Raw genomic sequence first — 20014 nt, forward strand, 5'->3', positions numbered from 1 at the left:
CCCCTGTATATAGCCCCGCTATTGTTATTTACTGCTGCTCTTTAATTATTTGTTATCTCTTACTCTTACTTTTTTTGTATTGTATTTTCTTAAACCTGCATTGTTGATTGAGGGCTTGTAAGTAATCATTTCACCTGTTATATTCAGCGCATGTGACAAATAAAATTGGATTTGATGTTCTGTTCATATTTTTGTTCAGTATTTGAAGGTGGTGAGGTTCTGGAATACGCTTTAGTACTGTAGAACATAGAAATGCAATTATATTCATATGCTGTAGAATGACCTAAGGTAAATGAGGTTCTAGAATGTCTAAGTTAATTGATTTATTGAGACAAAATCGAGTGAAAGATCACATTGAATATGATAATGTCACAGTGGAGGTTGAACTGGAGGAAAGAAATACTTTTGTCAACAAACAACTATGCTACCTGAATGCACAATTCAGAAGAAGGGGTGACGACCACATATTGAATTTAAAGCAGACATTTAATAATGCATTAAAAAAAGTTAAGCACCAGTATTAACACGCATAAACATTATATACAACAATTGGAGCTAGCTACTTGGTATCAACAACAGATGAAGGTAAAGCAGTTGCTCATGCAGATCATATGTGTACATATATCAAAGTGTTACCATGGTATCATCAGCAGTTTTCAATTTTCAGAATAGACTGTCTTTATATGCATGAATATTCCTTACAGCCACTTTTAAGTAATACTCTGCTTCAATCATCAATCAAATATGTATCCAAGAAATACCAACCAAATATATTAAGTTTAAATATCTTTAATCAAAAAGTAAACCATAACCATTAAAAGCATTTACAGAACTTTTTGCCATGTACTACAGCAAGGGTAAAGTCCATAATAAATACAAAAAATGGCTACATACAACAAAATAATGGGGCTACTCAGATGCTTTTCACCCTGTCCAATGTTTGTCAGAAAGTGCAGGGAGAGGGAGTCTGCCAGACATTTTGTCCAAACCCAATTAAAATGTTTCCTTAAACGTCTCTGAGACTAACTTTAGCAGAGACTTTCTGTAAATAAGAAAATCAGCCTAGGCACTTGTTGGGCAGAGAGAGAGAGCAACCAATTTGATTGGTCGCTGCTTCCTGCCCGACACCCTGAAGTCCCTCCCTCATACAGTCGTCATCAGTTTCAGCGAGCCCGCAGAACGGAAGCGGAGGATCTTCTTCTTCAGGTTGTGAGAGGCCTTGATCTTGACGAAGGCCTTAGCCTGGGCAGTGGTTACTTCCTGAGGCCCAGCGCCCTGCCCTGCAAACTGGGGCCAGTTCATCCCTCCACTCTCCTCAGAGTCACTGCTGATAGTGCTCTCCGCAACAAAGTCCACCTCACTCAGGCTGGACTCGCTGTCCCCGAAGCAGTTGGTGGTGTAGTTGCTCCGCTCGTCCTCACTGGTGTCCATGATGGTGGAATGGAAGAGTGAGGCGCACTCTGCGGAGTACTCAGAATCGCTGCCGGCCACGTAGGCGTAAGGGCTGGTGAACTGCGCGTTGGAGGGCAGGTACATGGTGGTGGTTGTGGAGACCTGGCCGAGGAGCTCCCTCTTCTGCCTGCGGTGGGCTCTCCTGAGGGCCTCATCGTAAGGCACCTCAGTGATGGCTCTCAGCCTTCCACGGTTGTAGTCCTGTCCGCTTGTCCGCTTGTACTTGGGCTTGGCCACCACAACCTCCCTACCATGGTAGCCGTGATGCCTGGTCACAGTGGACCTTGTTGTAGACACCATGGCCATGTGTTTCTCTAGGACCCGGCCCTCAGGGATAGATGCTGGGACGGTGCGCTTGGCCCTGGAAGATGCCCCCCTCTTGGAGGAGACTTTGTGCACATGTTGTACCTCCTCAGGCTGACGAGACTTCCTAGATCCTCCAGATCGGTGACCGTTCTCCCTCGTCCCCGCCATCTCTGATGATACAGGCTCAGCATATGCGTGCGTCCCCCTATGTGGTTTCAGGGAGGCGCTCTTCACCTTGACAATCTTAATGTTTTTGCCCCCCTTGCGGAGCTTGACCACCTGCCTCTGGGCGGGGATGTACTGGGCACTGACCATGTGACCCTGACTCTCATCCTGGCTCTGGGAGGAAGACCCCAGACTCACCAGCTCCAGCATTGGCCTCTTTTCTTTAGTGTGCCGGGCTGTATAGACTGAGACCGCAATGCTCTTAGGGCTTTTCTTGGGAGCGCCTGTTTTGGTGAGGTCTCTTGGCAGAGTCTGGGAGAGTTTAGTAATGTTTTCCTCTTGAGCATTAGGGAAATAAGATTGCGTTCTCTCTTTGGGGGAGGAGTTGGCATTGGGGGCGCCCAGGTCTTGGTAATCCTTAGACAGAGGACCGGTCGACGATGGAAGTCCTTTATTGGTTGGCGCCTTCTTTTTCAACAGACTGTTGGTGTTGGTCACCAGGCTGTTGGTGTGAATGTCACTGCTGTTGATTGTGGCATATCCGTTCTGAGGTTGGCCCAAAGACTGGGACACCATCCCAATTTCTAAGAGGAGTTCCCCTTTGCTCTCCACTGACCACTGTCTCTGTTGGGAGCCTGTTCCTGGGTCATTGTTACTGGCACCTCCTGCATGTAAACACGTCTGCCAGGTTGGTTTGAGGTCAGTAACAGGAGCAGTCCACAGTCCCGGTGGCTGCTGCTGGCCAACACTAGCCTGCCTCACACACAGACTACCCTGCCTTAGGATGCTCTTGGAGGGGTCTGTGCTGATGCTCGTCCGTGGCTTGTTGGTCCTAATGGGCTGAGCCCTCCTCTGAAGCAGGCTGAAGATATAATTGTCCAGTCGTTTATTAGCGGGCGAGTAGGAGGCAGACCAAGAAGTGCTCTGGGGCACCAGAATAGGCTGCTGCTCCAGTTTCTGACAGTCACTGGAACCCTCAATGCAGCCGCCGCTCTTTGACAGCCCTCCGTCCTCTTTGAGGTGTTCGGCCAGAGACTGTAAGAAGATGGGGTTCTGTACGGCCACGGCGTGGAGGGGGCTGGGATAGCGGTACACGTCACTGCCATTCTTGGCAATCAGGTCACAGTGGTACTTGGACTGGATGTCTTGAGTGGAGGTATCTGTAGAGGGGGAGTAGGGAGCAGAGGGGGACCTCCTGACTGTCCCTGACGTCTGCTGCTCCTCACACTGGCCCTCACACTCAGCACAGTTACCCAGCTCATCTGAAAACCAGACAGGAGAAAGAGGATAAGGACTACAGAACAACAGATACACCACTAGTCATTTATATGGAAACCATATAGGGCTACAGTATAGAACCAGGATGGGTGACTTTGATGGGGGGGGGGCACAAAAATCTGAACTCATCATGGGGGGCTGCAGTGACTCGTGGGTCTGCGTACCGACATCCATACCCACACATGCAGTCAGAGCTGGCTCCAGCCTTTTGGGGTCTCTAATCTACATTCTGTTGGGGTGCCCCACCACCTCTCTGAAGAAAACATTTTAGTGGCCCCCTTCTTGACAGCAGATAATTATTTTCTTTTTTTGTTAATTTCCTGCAATTCTCCACATTTTGCCATGGGGCATGGAGAACATTTTGTAGTTTTAAAGCAAGTTTGTTGGAATTCTACACATTTTGCCATGGGGCGGAGAGAAGATATTTCTATTTTATATCTAATTTCCTGCAAATCGACTCCATTTGCAATGGCGCGGAGAAAAACATTTGCAGTTTTACAGTGCATTGCCACATTTTAAGTTACAGCCTTATTGTAAAATGTATTTAAAAAAAAAAAACATTTTTCCTCATACCTCATAATGACAAAGCAAAACGTTTAGAATTTCTGCAAACGTATAAAAACAAAAACATCTTATTTACATTAAGTATTCAGACCCTTTGCTATGAGACTCAGAATTTAGCTCAGGTGCATCCTGTTTCCATTGATCATCCTTGAAACAACTTGATTGGAGTCCACCTGTGGTAAATTCAAATGATTGGACATGATTTGTAAAGGCACACACCTGTCTATATAAGGTCCCACTGTTGACAGTGCATGTCAGAGAAAAAAACCAAGCCATGAAGTCAAAGGAATTGTCCACAGAGCTCCAAGACAGGATTGTGTCGAGGCACAGATCTGGGGAAGGGTACCAAAACATTTCTGCAGCATTGAAGGTCCCCAAGAACACAGTGGCCTCCATCATTCATAAATGGAAGAAGTTTGGAACCACGAAGACTCTAAAGGTGGCTGCCCGGCCAAACGGAGCAATCGGGGGAGAAGGGCCTTGGTCAGAGAGGTGACCAAGAACCTGATGGTCACTGGCAGAGCTCAAGGGCTCCTCTGTGGAGATGGGAGAACATTCCAGAAGGACAACCATCTCTGCAGCACTCCACTAATCAGGCCTTTATAGAAGAGTGGCCAGACGGAAGCCACTCCTCTGTAAAAGGCACGAAAGCCCGCTAGGAGTTTGCCAAAAGGCCCCTAAAGGATTCTCAGACCAGGAGAAACAAGATTTCCTGGTCTGATGAAACCAAGATGGAACTCTTTGGCCTGAATGCCAAGCGTCATGTCTGGAGGAAACCTGGCACCATCCCTACGGTGAAGGATGGTGGTAGCAGCTTCATGCTATGGGGATGTTTTTCAGGGGCAGGGACTGGGAGCTAGTCTTTGAGTGAAAGATGAATGGAAAAAATACAGAGAGACCCTTGATGAAAACCTGCTCCAGAGCGCTCAGGACCTCAGACTGGGGGGTGAAGTGGCCTAGCCAGAGCCCGGACTTGATCCCGATCGAACATCTCTGGAGAACCCTGAAAATAGCTGTGCAGCGACGGTCCCCATCCAACCTGACAGAGCGGGAGAGGATCTGCAGAGAAGAATGGTAGAAACTCCCCAAATACAGGTGTGCCAAGCTAGTAGCGTCATACCCAAGAAGACTCGAGGCTGTAATCGCTACCAAAGGTGATTCAACAAAGTACTGAGTGTAAAGGGTCTGAATACTTTTGTAAATGCGGTATTTCCATTGATTTATTTTTATAAATTAGCAAACATTTCTGTAAACCTGTTTTATCTTTGTCATTATGTGGTTTTGTGTGTAGATTGATGAGGAATTTAAAAAAAAATCCATTTTAGAATTAGGCTTTATGTAACGTAACAATGTGGAAAGAGTCAAGGGGTCTGAATACTTTCTGGAGGCACTGTATAGCTAATTTCTTGCAATTCTACTCATTTTGCCATAGGGTGGAGAGAAATGTTTGCAGTTTTGATATGATATCGGAGTGAAAGCGACTAATAAAATTGCACTTTGTGTATTCTACTATTCTAACTCTCAACATTAACTTGAGATCCCGAGACACCCTCCAATTGGAAGTTGATCCGCGGGCCTAGTTGCCCATCCATAGTATAAAACAACAGATACTGTACCACCAGTTACCACACCATTTCCTCATTTCAACAATAATGCCACACAGAAGCTTACAGTAGGTGTGTAGTGTTGACAGGCTAAGCAAAGTAAACCATCCTCTCAATATGCTAACGAAGAAGGCAGTTGGTTTGGACGTGTTAATGGTCCTTTTGTTTGTGTCTTATCATCACAGGTGTGGCTGTTAGTTAGAGCTGAGCCATCTGCCTGGCCTGGCTGGGAATCCAGCTCAACTGATATTGGCCATATCCCAAATGACACCGTATATAGTGCCTATAAGGCTCTAGTGCACTATGTAGGGAAAAGGGTGCCATTTGGGACACAAATAGTGTTTGGGGTTTCCTTCCTACTCTTTTTTTCTCGTTTGAAACTGAATCAAAGAGTTGTCACAACAAACCCCACTAATGGCAATGACACCAAGGAAACAATTAGAAGTTGAACTGGGGCCAGCTAGAACAGAGCTGAGACCCAAGTTAGGTGGATATGTGGTGGGTGACGGCCTGATGGGGGTCTTTGGGGAAAGAAGGAAAGAGCGTGTGTTTATACAGCAAAGGACAACAAAAGGATTCAGCCTGTTTGTTGCTCCCAAGATAGACCATGTGAAATAAAACACCAGGACCCTGTCATATCCATGGGCCCTAGGCTTTGCTGTGCTGTCTTATGCTAGGCTAGGCTGTCCAGTGGTGTTCTAGACTTTGCTATGGGAGGCTGTGCTGTGGCGGTCTATGTTGTGCTGTACATAGACCGCCACTATGCTGCATTTAATTTTACTTCCTGAAATAATTTAAATGAATTGGCCCAAACCCTGGTGCTATGGGGGCTGTGATGTGGGGGCTTCTCTCTCACCTGCAGATTTGAGCCTTCCCTCGGAGGCACACAGCGATGTGTCGAGGGGACTGCAGAAACAGGTGCTGGAGCGACAGTTGGACAAACACTCGCTGAACACCGAGTTGGAAGAGTTGGAGAGGGACCCTGAAGCGCCGTCGCTCAGCTCGTAAAAGCCTGGATAGAGAGAGAGAGACAGCGACACCGAGAGAAAGGGCAGAGAAACAGAAGTGAACATTTTAACATGTTGATTTTACACACTTCATGGAGGAAGCTGTCATCCAACAACTTATTACATGACAGGCTGCGGCTATTAAAATAATTAAGGTAGAAAATCTTAAGCATTTAAAAAACAATGCTTCGTGTAGATAGGGTTTATACTAGATGAAAGTTTGTTATATTTGCAGCGTAGCATACCCTACTTTCGCTCTGTAATTTATTGGCACGCTTGCCCGGTAGAATGCGAATTCTCTATGTGCCCATTTTGCTAATTTTTTGCATTGTCAGTCATTTGTATGTCATATTTGTATTAATTTGCTAAGACAGGGGTTCTAAAACATTTTGGAGCCAGGGACCCCTTTGTGATAGCAAACTCATCAGGGACCCCCTCAATCAGAACACAACTCGAGTGAGAAAAAAATATTTTGCAGTTCATGGATGGGTGAAGCAAATCTTGGACCCAGGGAAGTTTTCAGTTTTCAAGCTCAGCTTTCAAGTTTTCAAGCTAATTTCCAGCAATTCTACACATTGTCATGGGGCAGAGATACTTTTTTTCAGCTTTAAGGCTAAAATACTGCATTTGTACACATTTTGAGACAGAAAGAAAACATGAGGCACAGAGAAAAATAGCCATTTTGAAGCTTGAATTGCAGTGCATTTAGCTTCACATTTCTTTAAGGGGAATACAATAAGTAATGAGTTGGAAAATGTATAATTGGTGGAGTACTGTGGATACCAATATCCCTGTGAGCCTCCCAGACCAATGTTGCCCAGGGTTAAGAACATGAATTGTAGATTAAAGGAGCTATATGTAATATTTTTGCATTGTAATTTCAGAAAATGTAGTTAATACGTCTACAGTAATAGTGTCGCACAATACACCCCCCCACCCCCTCAAATGCTATTGGGCACACAAAAAACGTCTCTTGTTGTCAAATTCTCTGGGGCAAGCAAATCTCTTGTCAAATTGACTGGGGCTGAGCAATATCTACATGTCTGAAGCTTGCCCCAGTTAATTTGACAACAAGAAACAGTCTGTATGCACCATTAGAATGCAAATTGTTATTGCACGCCCAACAATAAAAATGTATAAAATAATATGTTGTTAGTAATATTCATTAAAAAGAAAAGAAACGTAAATCTTTTTTTAGGTACACCACCCAACTTATGAAAATGGTTCGCTCCTACAGACAGTGAGTCACGAGGCTGTGGCTTGCTATGTAAAGCAGGCAGACAGGCATAAAGGCATTCAGTTACTGTTAGATTAAACCTTAGAATGGGAGGGCCTCCCAAGAGGCGCAGCGGTCTAAGGAACTGCTACGCAGTGCTAGAGGCATCACTACAGATCCGGATTTGATCCCGGGCTGTGTCTCAGCCGGCCCCGACCGGGAGACCCATGAGGCGGCGAACAATTGGCCCAGTGTCGTCCGGGTTAAGCGAGGGTTTGGCCGGCCGGGATGTCCTTGTCCCATCGCGCTCTAGCGATTCCTGTGGCGGGCCGGGCGCATGCATGCTGACAAGTGTGTCAGTTGGACAGTGTTTCCTCCGACACATTGGTGTGGCTGGCTTCAATGTTAAGAGAGCAATGTGTCAAGAAGTAGTGCAGCTTGGCAGGGTTGTGTTTCGGAGGACGCATGGCTCTCGACCTTCGACTCTCCCGAGTCCATACAGAAGTTGCAGCGATGGGACAAGACTGTAACTATCAAATGGATATCACGAAATAGCGGTAGAAATAACAAAATATAAAATAACTACAAAAATAACAAGTGACCTAAGTGACTTTGAGCGTGGTATGATCGTCGGTGCCAGGCGCGCCGGTTCCAGTATCTGAGAAACGCCCAGCCTACTGGGCCTTTTTATGTCTAGAGTTTACCGAGAATTGTGCGACAAACAAAAAACATCCAGTCAGCAGGTGTCCTGTGGGTGAAAACAGCTTGTTGATGAGAGAAGTCAAAGGAGAACGGCAAGAATCGTGTAATCTAACAGGTGGGCCACAAGCAGAGAAATAACGGCGCAGTACAACAGTGGTGTGCAGAACGTTGTCTCGGAAGACACAACTCATTGATCACTGTCACAGATGGGCTATTGCAGCAGACGACCACACCAGGTTGCACTCCTATCAGCTTAAAACAAGAAGAAGCGGCTCAAGTGGGCAAGCGATCAACACTGAACAATTGAGGAGTGAAGAAACATTGCCTGGTCTGAAGAATCGCGGTTCCTGTTGTGTCATGCTGATGGCAGAGTCAGGATTTGGCATAAGCATCATAAATCCATTGCCCTGTTCTGCCTGGTGTAAATGGTACAGGCTGGTGGCGATGGTGTAATGGTTTGAGGAATGTTTTCCCGGCACACATTAGGTCCCTTGATACCGACTAAGCAATGATTGAACACCACAGCGTATCTGTAGCTGTTCTGGATGAAAAGGGGGGTCCAAACCGGTACTATACGGGTTTACCTAAAAATATCTATATTTGTTATATATTTTGAGATCAGTCCACAGACCCCACTTTGAGAACCCATGTGTTAAAAACCCTATACCTTGGGGGATTACACGTTCTGCAGTATCCTCAACTACTAAGTTGAAATGGGATCCTGAGTGGCACAGCGGTCTAAGGCACTGCATCTCAGTGCTAGAGGCTTCACTACAGACCCTGGTTCGATTCCAGGCTGTATCATAACCGGCCGTGATTGGGAGTCCCATAGTGTGGTGGACAATTGACCCAGCGTCAGGTTAGGGTTAGGGTTTGGCTGGGGATAGGCCATCATTGTAAATAAAAAATTGTTCTTAACTGACTTGCCTAGTTAAATAAAAGGTTAAAAAAAAACAATTTAGGGGAAAAAAATTTAAAAAATCACTCAGTTGACAGATCCCACTAATCATGTCTAGTTTCCACAGGGTAACATTCTGAAGTAGAACATTTAGAATCCATTCTAATTTTATTGTAAAACCAGACTAACCTGAGCTCGGGCGGCTGTCTGTCTCCACGTGTTCACGTGACACCTCCGTGTCCAACCGGAGGTCACTGATCTGCCTGTCCAACTCCTGCAGCTGATTGATCAAACCAGCATCTCTCCTTCTCAGGCAGTTCTGGAGGGAAACACGCGCACAGGTAACACAGTTAGTTACAGTTGTACAGCAACTACAGTTAGTTCTGCCTATGCTCTTGTCCAGGGTGTTGCTTGTTAACGCTGAGCCTTCAACCCTGGACTACAGCTAGTTCTGCCTATGAAATCTACAGTTGGCCCCATTCTGAGGGTGTCTCAGGGAGAGTTTGGACATGCAAAAAAAACATTTCCAATTTACACATGAATATTAATACACACTTGTAAGTAAGTAGCCTTGCACAAGCCTTGGCTCATATGAGCAGGAGCCTATCTCCTGTTTCTGTAGCATGAGGCAGCTTGATGTACAAGTACACCCCCTGGATGCTAATCTATCACAGGGCCTTACCCCCAATCTATCTCCGTACTGCTGAGTGCCAAGCAGAGACGCATTTTTACAGTCTTTGGTATGACACTGCCGTGGATGGAACTACCAACCTTCCAATCTCAGGGCGGACAATAACCACAAGGCTACTGAGTTGTACATGGGACAAATATAATCACCAACCAAATTATTATTATAGCTTAATCCATAGTGTTGATCTGTATTGCAACAGAATGTTTAGCTCCTTATTTTTGGTTCCATTTCTGATGAATTCCATAGCCTTGAATGTTGGTCATTAAAAGTAAGTCTGTAGTTACTGTGCTGCAAGTCTTCAACATCTTGGCGAGACCATGTCGCCCTATCAGAACCCATTAGTATCCCAGACTAAATTAGAATCACGTCTTGTGGGAGCAAAACAATATCTCCATCAAACACGCAGGTTATGTGGAACAGCCAGGGTCACACATGACATCACCCAGATCCTGTGGTAGTTACATTTCTCCATTCCGCTCTAGACTGTGGTTTGAAAATGTCAACCATGAAGGCTCAGTGACAGCAGACCCTATTTACATTTGCTACATTTGTGACAATTATGTGACTACAGACATAGGAAACATTACTCCCAATTACCTGCTTGTCATCTCAGAAGGCCTGTCCCCTGTGCATTAAGCATTTTAGCTACCATTTGCTCCATGACTGAGCCCAGTAATGACACACATGCACACACATGCACACGCATGCACACACACACACACACACACACACACACACACACACACACACACTCCTGGCTATATTGAGATGCAGCCCTTCCTCTCGCTGCAGCAGCAGATTGGCAGGCCATAAAACCAGGCCTCTGACAGGAGGCAGTGGGTGATTTATGTGCTCTGAGCATGCTATGGCTTCAGAGACCATTTCCACACAAAGTACCATTTGGGAAAGGCATCTCTAGCAGAGGCAGACCAACATTTGTTTTGCTGAATAAAATGACCCTCCCACTGGGATGATAGGGTGACTGAACAAACCAGTGAGGATCAAATGTCAAAATGTTATTTTATTAGGGAATGTCTGTGTAGGCTGAGAGTGAAATGGTCTGTAATAATAGAATGACAATTGAAAACCAATCGGATTTATTGTAGGCCTACAATAAACCCTATGGGGATAGGGTATAATACAACAACTGCAACTTTTTCCCCCAATACATTTTAATACTGAGTCCATTCATGATTTTTGCCCTTACTGCCTTATTGAACCCAGGTGTGTTTTGGTCGGTTTAATGGCCTAATCTCAAAGAACCAGCCAATAACTCCCTGGCATCCTTTAACAGCAGCAGGGGGTGGGAGATCTGCTTGTAAAAGTTACTTTCAGTCACCCCATCCATTGTAACGCATCAGTAAGACTCATTCAAGCGGCTGGACCCCCTCACAGACCACATGAGTACATCAGGAGTTTCCTTCTCCCTTCAGGAAGTTTGATTTAAATAGCCATCCTTCTATTCTCTATCATTTCTGTGGGAACCTCTTGTCCTCTGGAGACCCAATTGCTTGCATTGATTTATAATGACAGATCGATCTAATGGAATCGTTCATTTATTGTAATCATCAGAAAATAATTACATTGAACTTTTCCAAAATATTATGTTACAAATGTATACAGGATTTTATATGTGAGTGAGTGAAAAAAACCCAAACAGCAAGTCATATGCTACTAAAGGGCCACAGTTATTCTGGAAAGTAGTCTGGAAATCTAATTTACAGGCCTGTTTTTTTATTTTAAACTTATCATAGACATAGACCACAATCGTTGACAGACTTCGCACCTCTTGTCTGCGCCTGCCTGGCGAAGCAAACTCAACGTCCCCAACTTTTATCAGTAGGCTTGTCTTGGCTATGTTCCGCTATGTTCTCATTTTCCCTGGACGTGAATGGAGTGGAGCTGTGACTCAGTCAGAAAATAGACCTCTTGTTGAACAATTTGGATGGTCTCAATCCAACGATACACTAATAGAGATACTTGTATTTCACGACCGCTTTTGAAATGTAGGCTAACCAAAACATAACGGACGCAAATAAAACTCAGCCAAATGATGATCACTAGTATTAACGTTATCCCAAACACTTTGATAGTATAAATACATTACTTTAGATTCAGTCTACATACCAGTTGTTTTCTTAGCAATAAAATATTTTCTTCTAGAAGTTTTTCCTCCGAGTTCAAGTAATTCCCCTCGTGCGTAACGCACATTAGATCTACTGTTGGTATAGAGTACTCCTGGTGATTCAACACATTTCTGACCAGTAATTCCTGTCGCTGTCTCAAGTATTCCAGCTCTCCGAGACCGGCTAGAGTGGCTTCAAATCTCTCCCGAGTTCGCACCCGATCCATCTCTGCCTCTATTCTTTCCCTGGAGCGCTTATCGAATTGTCGTCTTTCCCGAACCTGTAATGTGCAATCCTTAGAGGCCAGCATCTCTGCAACAGCAGCCGTTTGTTTCATTGTATCCATTCCCAAGAAACGACGATTTACAACATGTAACTGGCAACAGCGGGCCACATACAATCACTGTGAAGAGCCTAGAAAATCATGACGCGCATCAAAAACGTTGATGTGCAGACGCACATATCATGGTCTAATCTTCCAGACCACTAAATGACTTGTCCATAACTTTTGTCTGTTGGAGCGTCTATCCCAACAACCTGTATAACACTGGACACCAATTGCGTGCGTAAAACTGGTCCGTTTGATATTCAAACACCGTCGTGGTCTCCACGATAAACTGATAAATCTAAGTGCTTTTCAGTTTGCACAAATCAGAAAAAAGCTGCATGATCAAAACGTGAAAGTTTCAATGTAATGTCGAGTAGGCAGTGTGTGGATGCTTCTCTGGCAAGCAGCTCGCACTGTTCTGATGACAGTGGTGAGTAGCGTTGGACCACCTCTCTCTTTGGAGACCCATCTACTTTCTCCGTGGTGGCAACACGTCTTAGTGCCTGCCTCTCCTAGTTTTCTCACCTTCTCCCTAATTGATCGACCCTTCCCCATTTCTGGGATATAAAATAATAACTTAGAGTTACAACCGAAATATAGGATTCGTTTAATGTTCTTGCAGATATAAAATGTGCTTTAATGAATATAATTCGCCTAACAATTGCAACTAGGCTAATAACTCCAAGAGCTGAGATTCTGCAGTCAGCGTTGTGGCTATTTAATCTTTAGTAGGCACACATATGAACTCGATCGATGACAATAAATGCAAAAACAACTATGTAATGAACATGGTATGGTGTTTGTAAAAGGTGTGGCACATTATCAGACTAGCCTGGTCTAATGTAATGTGATTTGCAATTAAAATGTGTGAACATGCGTGCAATTTGCACCTGTTAATTGCGTTTTATTAATAATTCATTAGGCAATTACGTCATATTTATTAAGACAAATATGGTATGCAAAGGGTGTGCCTGTTTCCCCATAATAATGAGATTGTGTTCTCTACCTAAAGAGGAGGGCGCCATCCTGTGTTAAGAAACCCCAGAGAGGCAGCTTCTACAGGCTACATTGTATGGAGCGCATTTAACCCTACAGCTTCTTAATGATCTTTTCTATTGATAAATACTATTTTCATGACAAGGAGAGAGTTTATCAATATGTAACAAGTTTACAAAGACATTTTATTTCACAAGTCTGTGAAATAAAATGAGTAATGGTCATTGTAATCATTATGTCTTTAGTCCTTAAACTTCACAGTGCAAAAAAATACAACCAGAGAAGCTACAACACCCAGTCATTATAGCTTACCAGATATTACGCCTTTAATAAACAACCAACATAGTTTTTCCCCCTTGGGGCGTGCATGACAAGAAACCATATAGGTTTTCAATACCAGCCTCTCTATCACTCCCTTGTGTCTGTTCTGCAACTTTACTATTGATGTGTGTACTTACCCAGGGAAGGTTTCCATACCATCTGATCACAAAGGACGGGAAATCATGTCTGAGGCTAATTTTAAACATAGAGTCTTGCCTACAATATCATTCTAGACAGCATTGTAAACATCTGCTATCCCCACAGACACATATTTATTTTTGTAACCTACATTTGTGCATTGCTAACTAGGGTTTATGGTGCAGTTCGATCCAAATGAAATCCATTCAAATGTTGAAGAAAACTGATGTCGTGATTTGATGTTTTCTGTATTTAAAAAGAATAACAATGAAGAAGAAATCCATTATGGAAAGCACCTCTGGCGGACGGCATCTCTCTAAATTGGAATCACGATTTGCATAGCTGATGGATTAGTGCAGATATTTAGTGGCCAGCCGTTCCCATGCAGGCTAATTAAACCACAGAAACACATCTCTAAACTATTCCAGTCAGTAGAGGACATAAAGTTGACCTCACAGACAGTTTGATATTAGCTGAAGTGATTTTCTGCTTGTGGAATCAGAAGGACAAACGCACACGCACACACACACACACACACACACACACACGCACGCACGCACGCACGCACGCACGCACGCACGCACGCACACGCACACACACACACACACACACACACACACACACACACACACACACACACACACACAGAATATCAAACACAACTGTTGGGGGAGTTTCCAGGGCAACACAAAGCTAATCCTTCTCTCTAAACATGACAGGGGATTTAGGAAATGGAAGTCATTGGTAGCTATATGAGAAGCAGATGTTTGACATAGAAACTTGTGACCTAAACAAACATCCTCTGGAAGACATGTCATCATCCAACTAGCATTCCAACATGGACTCAAACAAACACACAAAACAGCCTGAAGAAGAGAGAGTGAGAGAGAAAATTAGAGACAGGAGGAAGGGGGAATCAATTTACAATTTAAAATTGGCAACAATGAACCACAAATTATGTGTGTGTGTGTGTGTCTCTCTCTCTCTCTAGGGGGGCGAGGCAATACCATATAAGGAACAGTGGAACAGGAAGTGCCTGGGGATAAATACAAGCACCTTAAGGTTAATGAGATCAGTCAGTGGAGTGGGGCCCTTTGTGCTGCTCTCTCTAATCAAATCCCATTGGCAACCAACTAGAACAGTCCAAGAACAATCTACTCTGTAGCAGCTTGCCATGTTATGTCACTGTGAATGCACTAGTGCACCATATCAAAACCTACCAGCCATATTCAAAAGCAGTGAACATGCCTGAAGTGCTTGGTTTGTCATGCAAAACGTTTTAGTGGATCCACTTTAATCAGTACAGTAGTTCCACTTGCTATGCAAAACGTGGTTCCATTTCCTTAAGGACCTTTATGATTTGTGGTGATAGAAGGAAATGGGCTGGGATATCTGTGCTCATAGTGCTGTGATATAAAGCCCTACAGGACCAGTGTTCTAATCCAGCTACTGGTTCTTGCATATATTAATGTCAGGCAGGCAGCAGTCTGATGATGATGGGAGTGTGGCCCCTCGGCCCCATCATTATTATGACTCTGTCAAAATGGCCCCGTCATACTGGCTCTTTTCAGAAGATGGGCTGTCTGCCACAAATTACCCGCTTAAAAAAACACACACACACACACACACACACACACACACACACACACACACACACACACACACACACACACACACACACACACACACACACACACACACACACAGGAGTTTCAGTTTCTCCGTCTATAATCCCAGTGATGAATTACCCCATTTATTTAGTAAAGCCCATTTAACAAGAAAGGGAGGTCCTTATGTAGCCCTGGCAATAACACACAGAATAAATGAATATATCTAAATGCATCAAAGGCTGGTGGTTCAAATTCAGATGTCGTGGTACAAATTGAACAAGCACAGCACAGTACACAAGAGGCTTAATATATTACTGTATTCCAGACCCTATTTTTTTCCCCCTCCTATCAACTCTGAAGGTATAATCGTGTGGTGATGGCTGTCTTAGAAATCCAAATATATGAACGATGTCTACATAATGTATTGTACTGTATGTTGATACCATTCTAAAGGCACTGTATTTGAATTTAAATATATTTAAATGCTGTGTCCTTGCAGTCAATATAATATTCTGTCTCCAATGCTGATTGGACAAATACTCAGTGTGAGTCAAGGCTATGGTTAAGTTATTAAGCTGTGAGGGCTTTACCATGCCTTCTGTTACACACAGTGAAGCACAGAGGACTCTACACACACCACTATTGAACAGAGCAGCTGAATAGACAGCCTTTCTTTGCACATTAGGCCTATTATTGATCAAGTAATTACACAGGTACTGTAGAACCTACTATCAAATGTCAAATAGATATGCCAGGAAAAAGTATGACCAAATAAAATAACAATCATTAAGTTTGAACTCTTTTTTAAGGACCCCTCTTAGAGACAGAGAGAGAGAGAAAGAGAAAGAGAGGGATTGAGACATGAGAGAGAGAGAGAGAGAAAGAGAGGGACTGAGACATGAGAGAGAGAGAGAGAAAGAGAGGGACTGAGACATGAGAGAGAGAGAGAGACAGAGAGAGAGAGAGAGTAAGAGGGGGACTGAGACATGAGAGAGAGAGAGAGAGAGAGGGACTGAGACATGAGAGAGAGAGAGACATAAGAGAGAGAGAGAGTAAGAGGGGGACTGAGACATGAGAGAGAGAAAGAGAGGGACTGAGACATAAGAGAGAGAGACAGAGAGAGAGAGAAAGAGATAGAGAGAGAGCGAGAAAGAGAGGGACTGAGACATGAGAGAGAGAGAAAGAGAGGGACTGAGATGAGAGAGAGAGAGAGAGAGAGAGAGAGAGAGAGAGAGAGAGAGAGAGAGAGGGGGACTGAGACAAGATAGAGGGAGAAAGAGAGGGACTGAGACATAAGAGAGAGAGAGAGAGAGAGGGACTAAGACAAGAGAGAGAGAGAAAGAGAGGGACTGAGACATAAGAGAGAGAGAGAAAGAGATACAAAAAAAGAGATACAAAAATAACTATAATGTAACATTTATCATGGTAAAGTCCTGATGAATATTTAAAAGTCAAGTCTATGAATAAAGCAGTTATAAATGGCATTATCTCAGCACTGCAAAGTATTTCATGAAGTTGCTGTCTCCTCATTTATTCACTTTGAAAGTTCTCATAATTGAACAGTGTCTAGTTCTCAGTGTGAGGCTTGTGGGGGTGTTTTAGACTGGAAGATTCCGTAAGCGAGGAGGCATAGGCTTTCCTCGTTAATTAATAACACCTTCACCTGGCTGCAGCCTGTATTCAGAACTACAGGCCCTCGGGCTATGATCAAGTTCACCTTGGTGGACACAGACAGGCAGCGTTTGGTGTGTGTGCATGTGTGTGTATTTGTGTTCTTGTTTGAAATGTCTCTCCTGCTACAGCTGTTTAACACAGCCAGGTCAACCGTGATACAAGTCAGTATTCGACGTCCATCCATGTCTGAGGATGTCGGGAGATGATGTAGAAACCAGCGTCTAGGGGCAACAGTGAGCGCTGTTACCTTAAAGTAGGTTTCTGTTTTGCTAGGGCATTGCGGACGGGGATGGCAGATGGGCGTAAGCATCTACCTCTGATTCCAAAAGTTGCATGTTAAAATCCTGCAATAGAAAGATGTTTGTTTTAAGTCTATACCAAACCTTAACCCTTACTATTCAGAGTGAATGTCTAACCTTAAGATTTCTGAGTAAATATCTAAACTCAACCCTAAACTTAAAAATCCTGAGTTAATGCCTTAATTTAACCTTAAAGTGGAACTGACAGCATTTTAGCAACATGAAATCTTATTCAAATCTGTTCATATACACCCCTAGGAAGAATGACTTTTTTTCTGACAAGCGAACACTTAGCTATGGTCATTTTCACTTTTTCATAAATTCTTAGAAATTGTGAAAATTCTATAGCAATATAAAACGGGAAAGCAGCCGTGCACTCTGACAGTTGATAGACACTGCAGTAAATTAAACCTAATTAAAACATCCGTCTCGCCCAGGACCGGAGTCTACGCAGACCGGTGCACCATAGCCAATCAAAACTACAGTAGGCTTTTATGCAAACAAGCCATTTGCCACAGGGCCCTGCCATCATTTACTATGAACTGGACTGTGTGTTTACAGGCAGTTGGGCCTGCCATCATTCACTATGAACTGGACTGTGTGTTTACAGGCAGTTGGGCCTGCCATCATTCACTATGAACTGGACTGTGTGTTTACAGGCAGTTGGGCCTGCCATCATTCACTATGAACTGGACTGTGTGTTTACAGGCAGTTGGGCCTGCCATCATTCACTATGAACTGGACTGTGTGTTTACAGGCAGTTGGGCCTGCCATCATTCACTATGAACTGGACTGTGTGTTTACAGGCAGTTGGGCCTGCCATCATTCACTATGAACTGGACTGTGTGTTTACAGGCAGTTGGGCCTGCCATCATTCACTATGAACTGGACTGTGTGTTTACAGGCAGTTGGGCCTGCCATCATTCACTATGAACTGGACTGGGCCTGTGTTTACAGGCAGTTGGGCCTGCCATCATTCACTATGAACTGGACTGTGTGTTTACAGGCAGTTGGGCCTGCCATCATTCACTATGAACTGGACTGTGTGTTTACAGGCAATAGGGCCTGCCATCATTCACTATGAACTGGACTGTGTGTTTACAGGCAGTTGGGCCTGCCATCATTCACTATGAACTAGACTGTGTGTTTACAGGCAGTTGGGCCTGCCATCATTCACTTTGAACTGGACTGTGTGTTTACAGGCAGTTGGGCCTGCCATCATTCACTTTGAACTGGACTGTGTGTTTACAGGCAGTTGGGCCTGCCATCATTCACTATGAACTGGACTGTGTGTTTACAGGCAGTTGGGCCTGCCATCATTCACTTTGAACTGGACTGTGTGTTTACAGGCAGTTGGGCCTGCCATCATTCACTTTGAACTGGACTGTGTGTTTACAGGCAGGAACAGTTTTGGGCCTGCCATCATTCACTATGAACTGGACTGTGTGTTTACAGGCAGTTGGGCCTGCCATCATTCACTATGAACTGGACTGTGTGTTTACAGGCAGTTGGGCCTGCCATCATTCACTATGAACTGGACTGGGTGTTTACAGGCAGTTGGGCCTGCCATCATTCACTATGAACTGGACTGTGTGTTTACAGGCAGTTGGGCCTGCCATCATTCACTATGAACTGGACTGTGTGTTTACAGGCAGTTGGGCCTGCCATCATTCACTATGAACTGGACTGGGTGTTTACAGGCAGTAGGGCCTGCCATCATTCACTATGAACTGGACTGGGTGTTTACAGGCAGTTGGGCCTGCCATCATTCACTATGAACTGGACTGTGTGTTTACAGGCAATAGGGCCTGCCATCATTCACTTTGAACTGGACTGTGTGTTTACAGGCAATAGGGCCTGCCATCATTCACTATGAACTGGACTGTGTGTTTACAGGCAGTAGGGCCTGCCATCATTCACTATGAACAGTAGGGCCTGCCATCATTCACTATGAACTGGACTGGGTGTTTACAGGCAGTAGGGCCTGCCATCATTCACTATGAACTGGACTGTGTGTTTACAGGCAGTAGGGCCTGCCATCATTCACTATGAACTGGACTGTGTGTTTACAGGCAATAGGGCCTGCCATCATTCACTATGAACTGGACTGTGTGTTTACAGGCAGTAGGGCCTGCCATCATTCACTATGAACTGGACTGTGTGTTTACAGGCAATAGGGCCTGCCATCATTCACTATGAACTGGACTGTGTGTTTACAGGCAATAGGGCCTGCCATCATTCACTTTGAACTGGACTGTGTGTTTACAGGCAATAGGGCCTGCCATCATTCACTATGAACTGGACTGTGTGTTTACAGGCAGTTGGGCCTGCCATCATTCACTATGAACTGGACTGTGTGTTTACAGGCAGTTGGGCCTGCCATCATTCACTATGAACTGGACTGTGTGTTTACAGGCAGTTGGGCCTGCCATCATTCACTATGAACTGGACTGTGTGTTTACAGGCAGTTGGGCCTGCCATCATTCACTATGAACTGGACTGTGTGTTTACAGGCAATAGGGCCTGCCATCATTCACTTTGAACTGGACTGTGTGTTTACAGGCAATAGGGCCTGCCATCATTCACTATGAACTGGACTGTGTGTTTACAGGCAGTTGGGCCTGCCATCATTCACTATG

The 20014-nt window shown here is 44.4% G+C and overlaps 1 protein-coding gene across 2 annotated transcripts; it reads right to left on the reverse strand.

The window, feature by feature from the left end:
* Positions 1–467: 467 nt before the first annotated feature.
* LOC112256858 (dapper homolog 1) lies at positions 468–12782 on the reverse strand. 2 transcript variants are annotated; one of them, XM_024430403.1, is made up of 4 exons: positions 12290–12782; positions 9382–9511; positions 6226–6381; positions 468–3185 (listed from the first exon to the last, which is right to left on the reverse strand). In XM_024430403.1, the coding sequence occupies exons 1-4, from the start codon at positions 12353–12355 to the stop codon at positions 1144–1146; spliced, it is 2394 nt and encodes a 797-aa protein (XP_024286171.1). In that variant the 5' UTR covers positions 12356–12782; the 3' UTR covers positions 468–1143. The 2 variants fall into 2 exon arrangements, with proteins under 2 accessions (XP_024286171.1, XP_024286170.1); XM_024430402.2 differs by having other exon boundaries at positions 12011–12781.
* Positions 12783–20014: the final 7232 nt, after the last annotated feature.

The sequence above is a fragment of the Oncorhynchus tshawytscha genome, linkage group LG08 (assembly GCF_018296145.1).
Source record: "Oncorhynchus tshawytscha isolate Ot180627B linkage group LG08, Otsh_v2.0, whole genome shotgun sequence".
NCBI lineage: Eukaryota > Metazoa > Chordata > Actinopteri > Salmoniformes > Salmonidae > Oncorhynchus > Oncorhynchus tshawytscha.

Coding starts and splice junctions, on each gene's coding strand:
- LOC112256858 (XM_024430402.2), bottom strand. CDS start 12,355: ATGGATACAATGAAACAAACGGCTGCTGTTGCAGAGATGCTGGCCTCT. Junction 9,512..12,010: donor TATTGCTAAGAAAACAACTG/GTATGTAGACTG, acceptor GTTTCCCTCCAG/AACTGCCTGAGAAGGAGAGA. Junction 6,382..9,381: donor AGACAGCCGCCCGAGCTCAG/GTTAGTCTGGTT, acceptor CTCTCTATCCAG/GCTTTTACGAGCTGAGCGAC.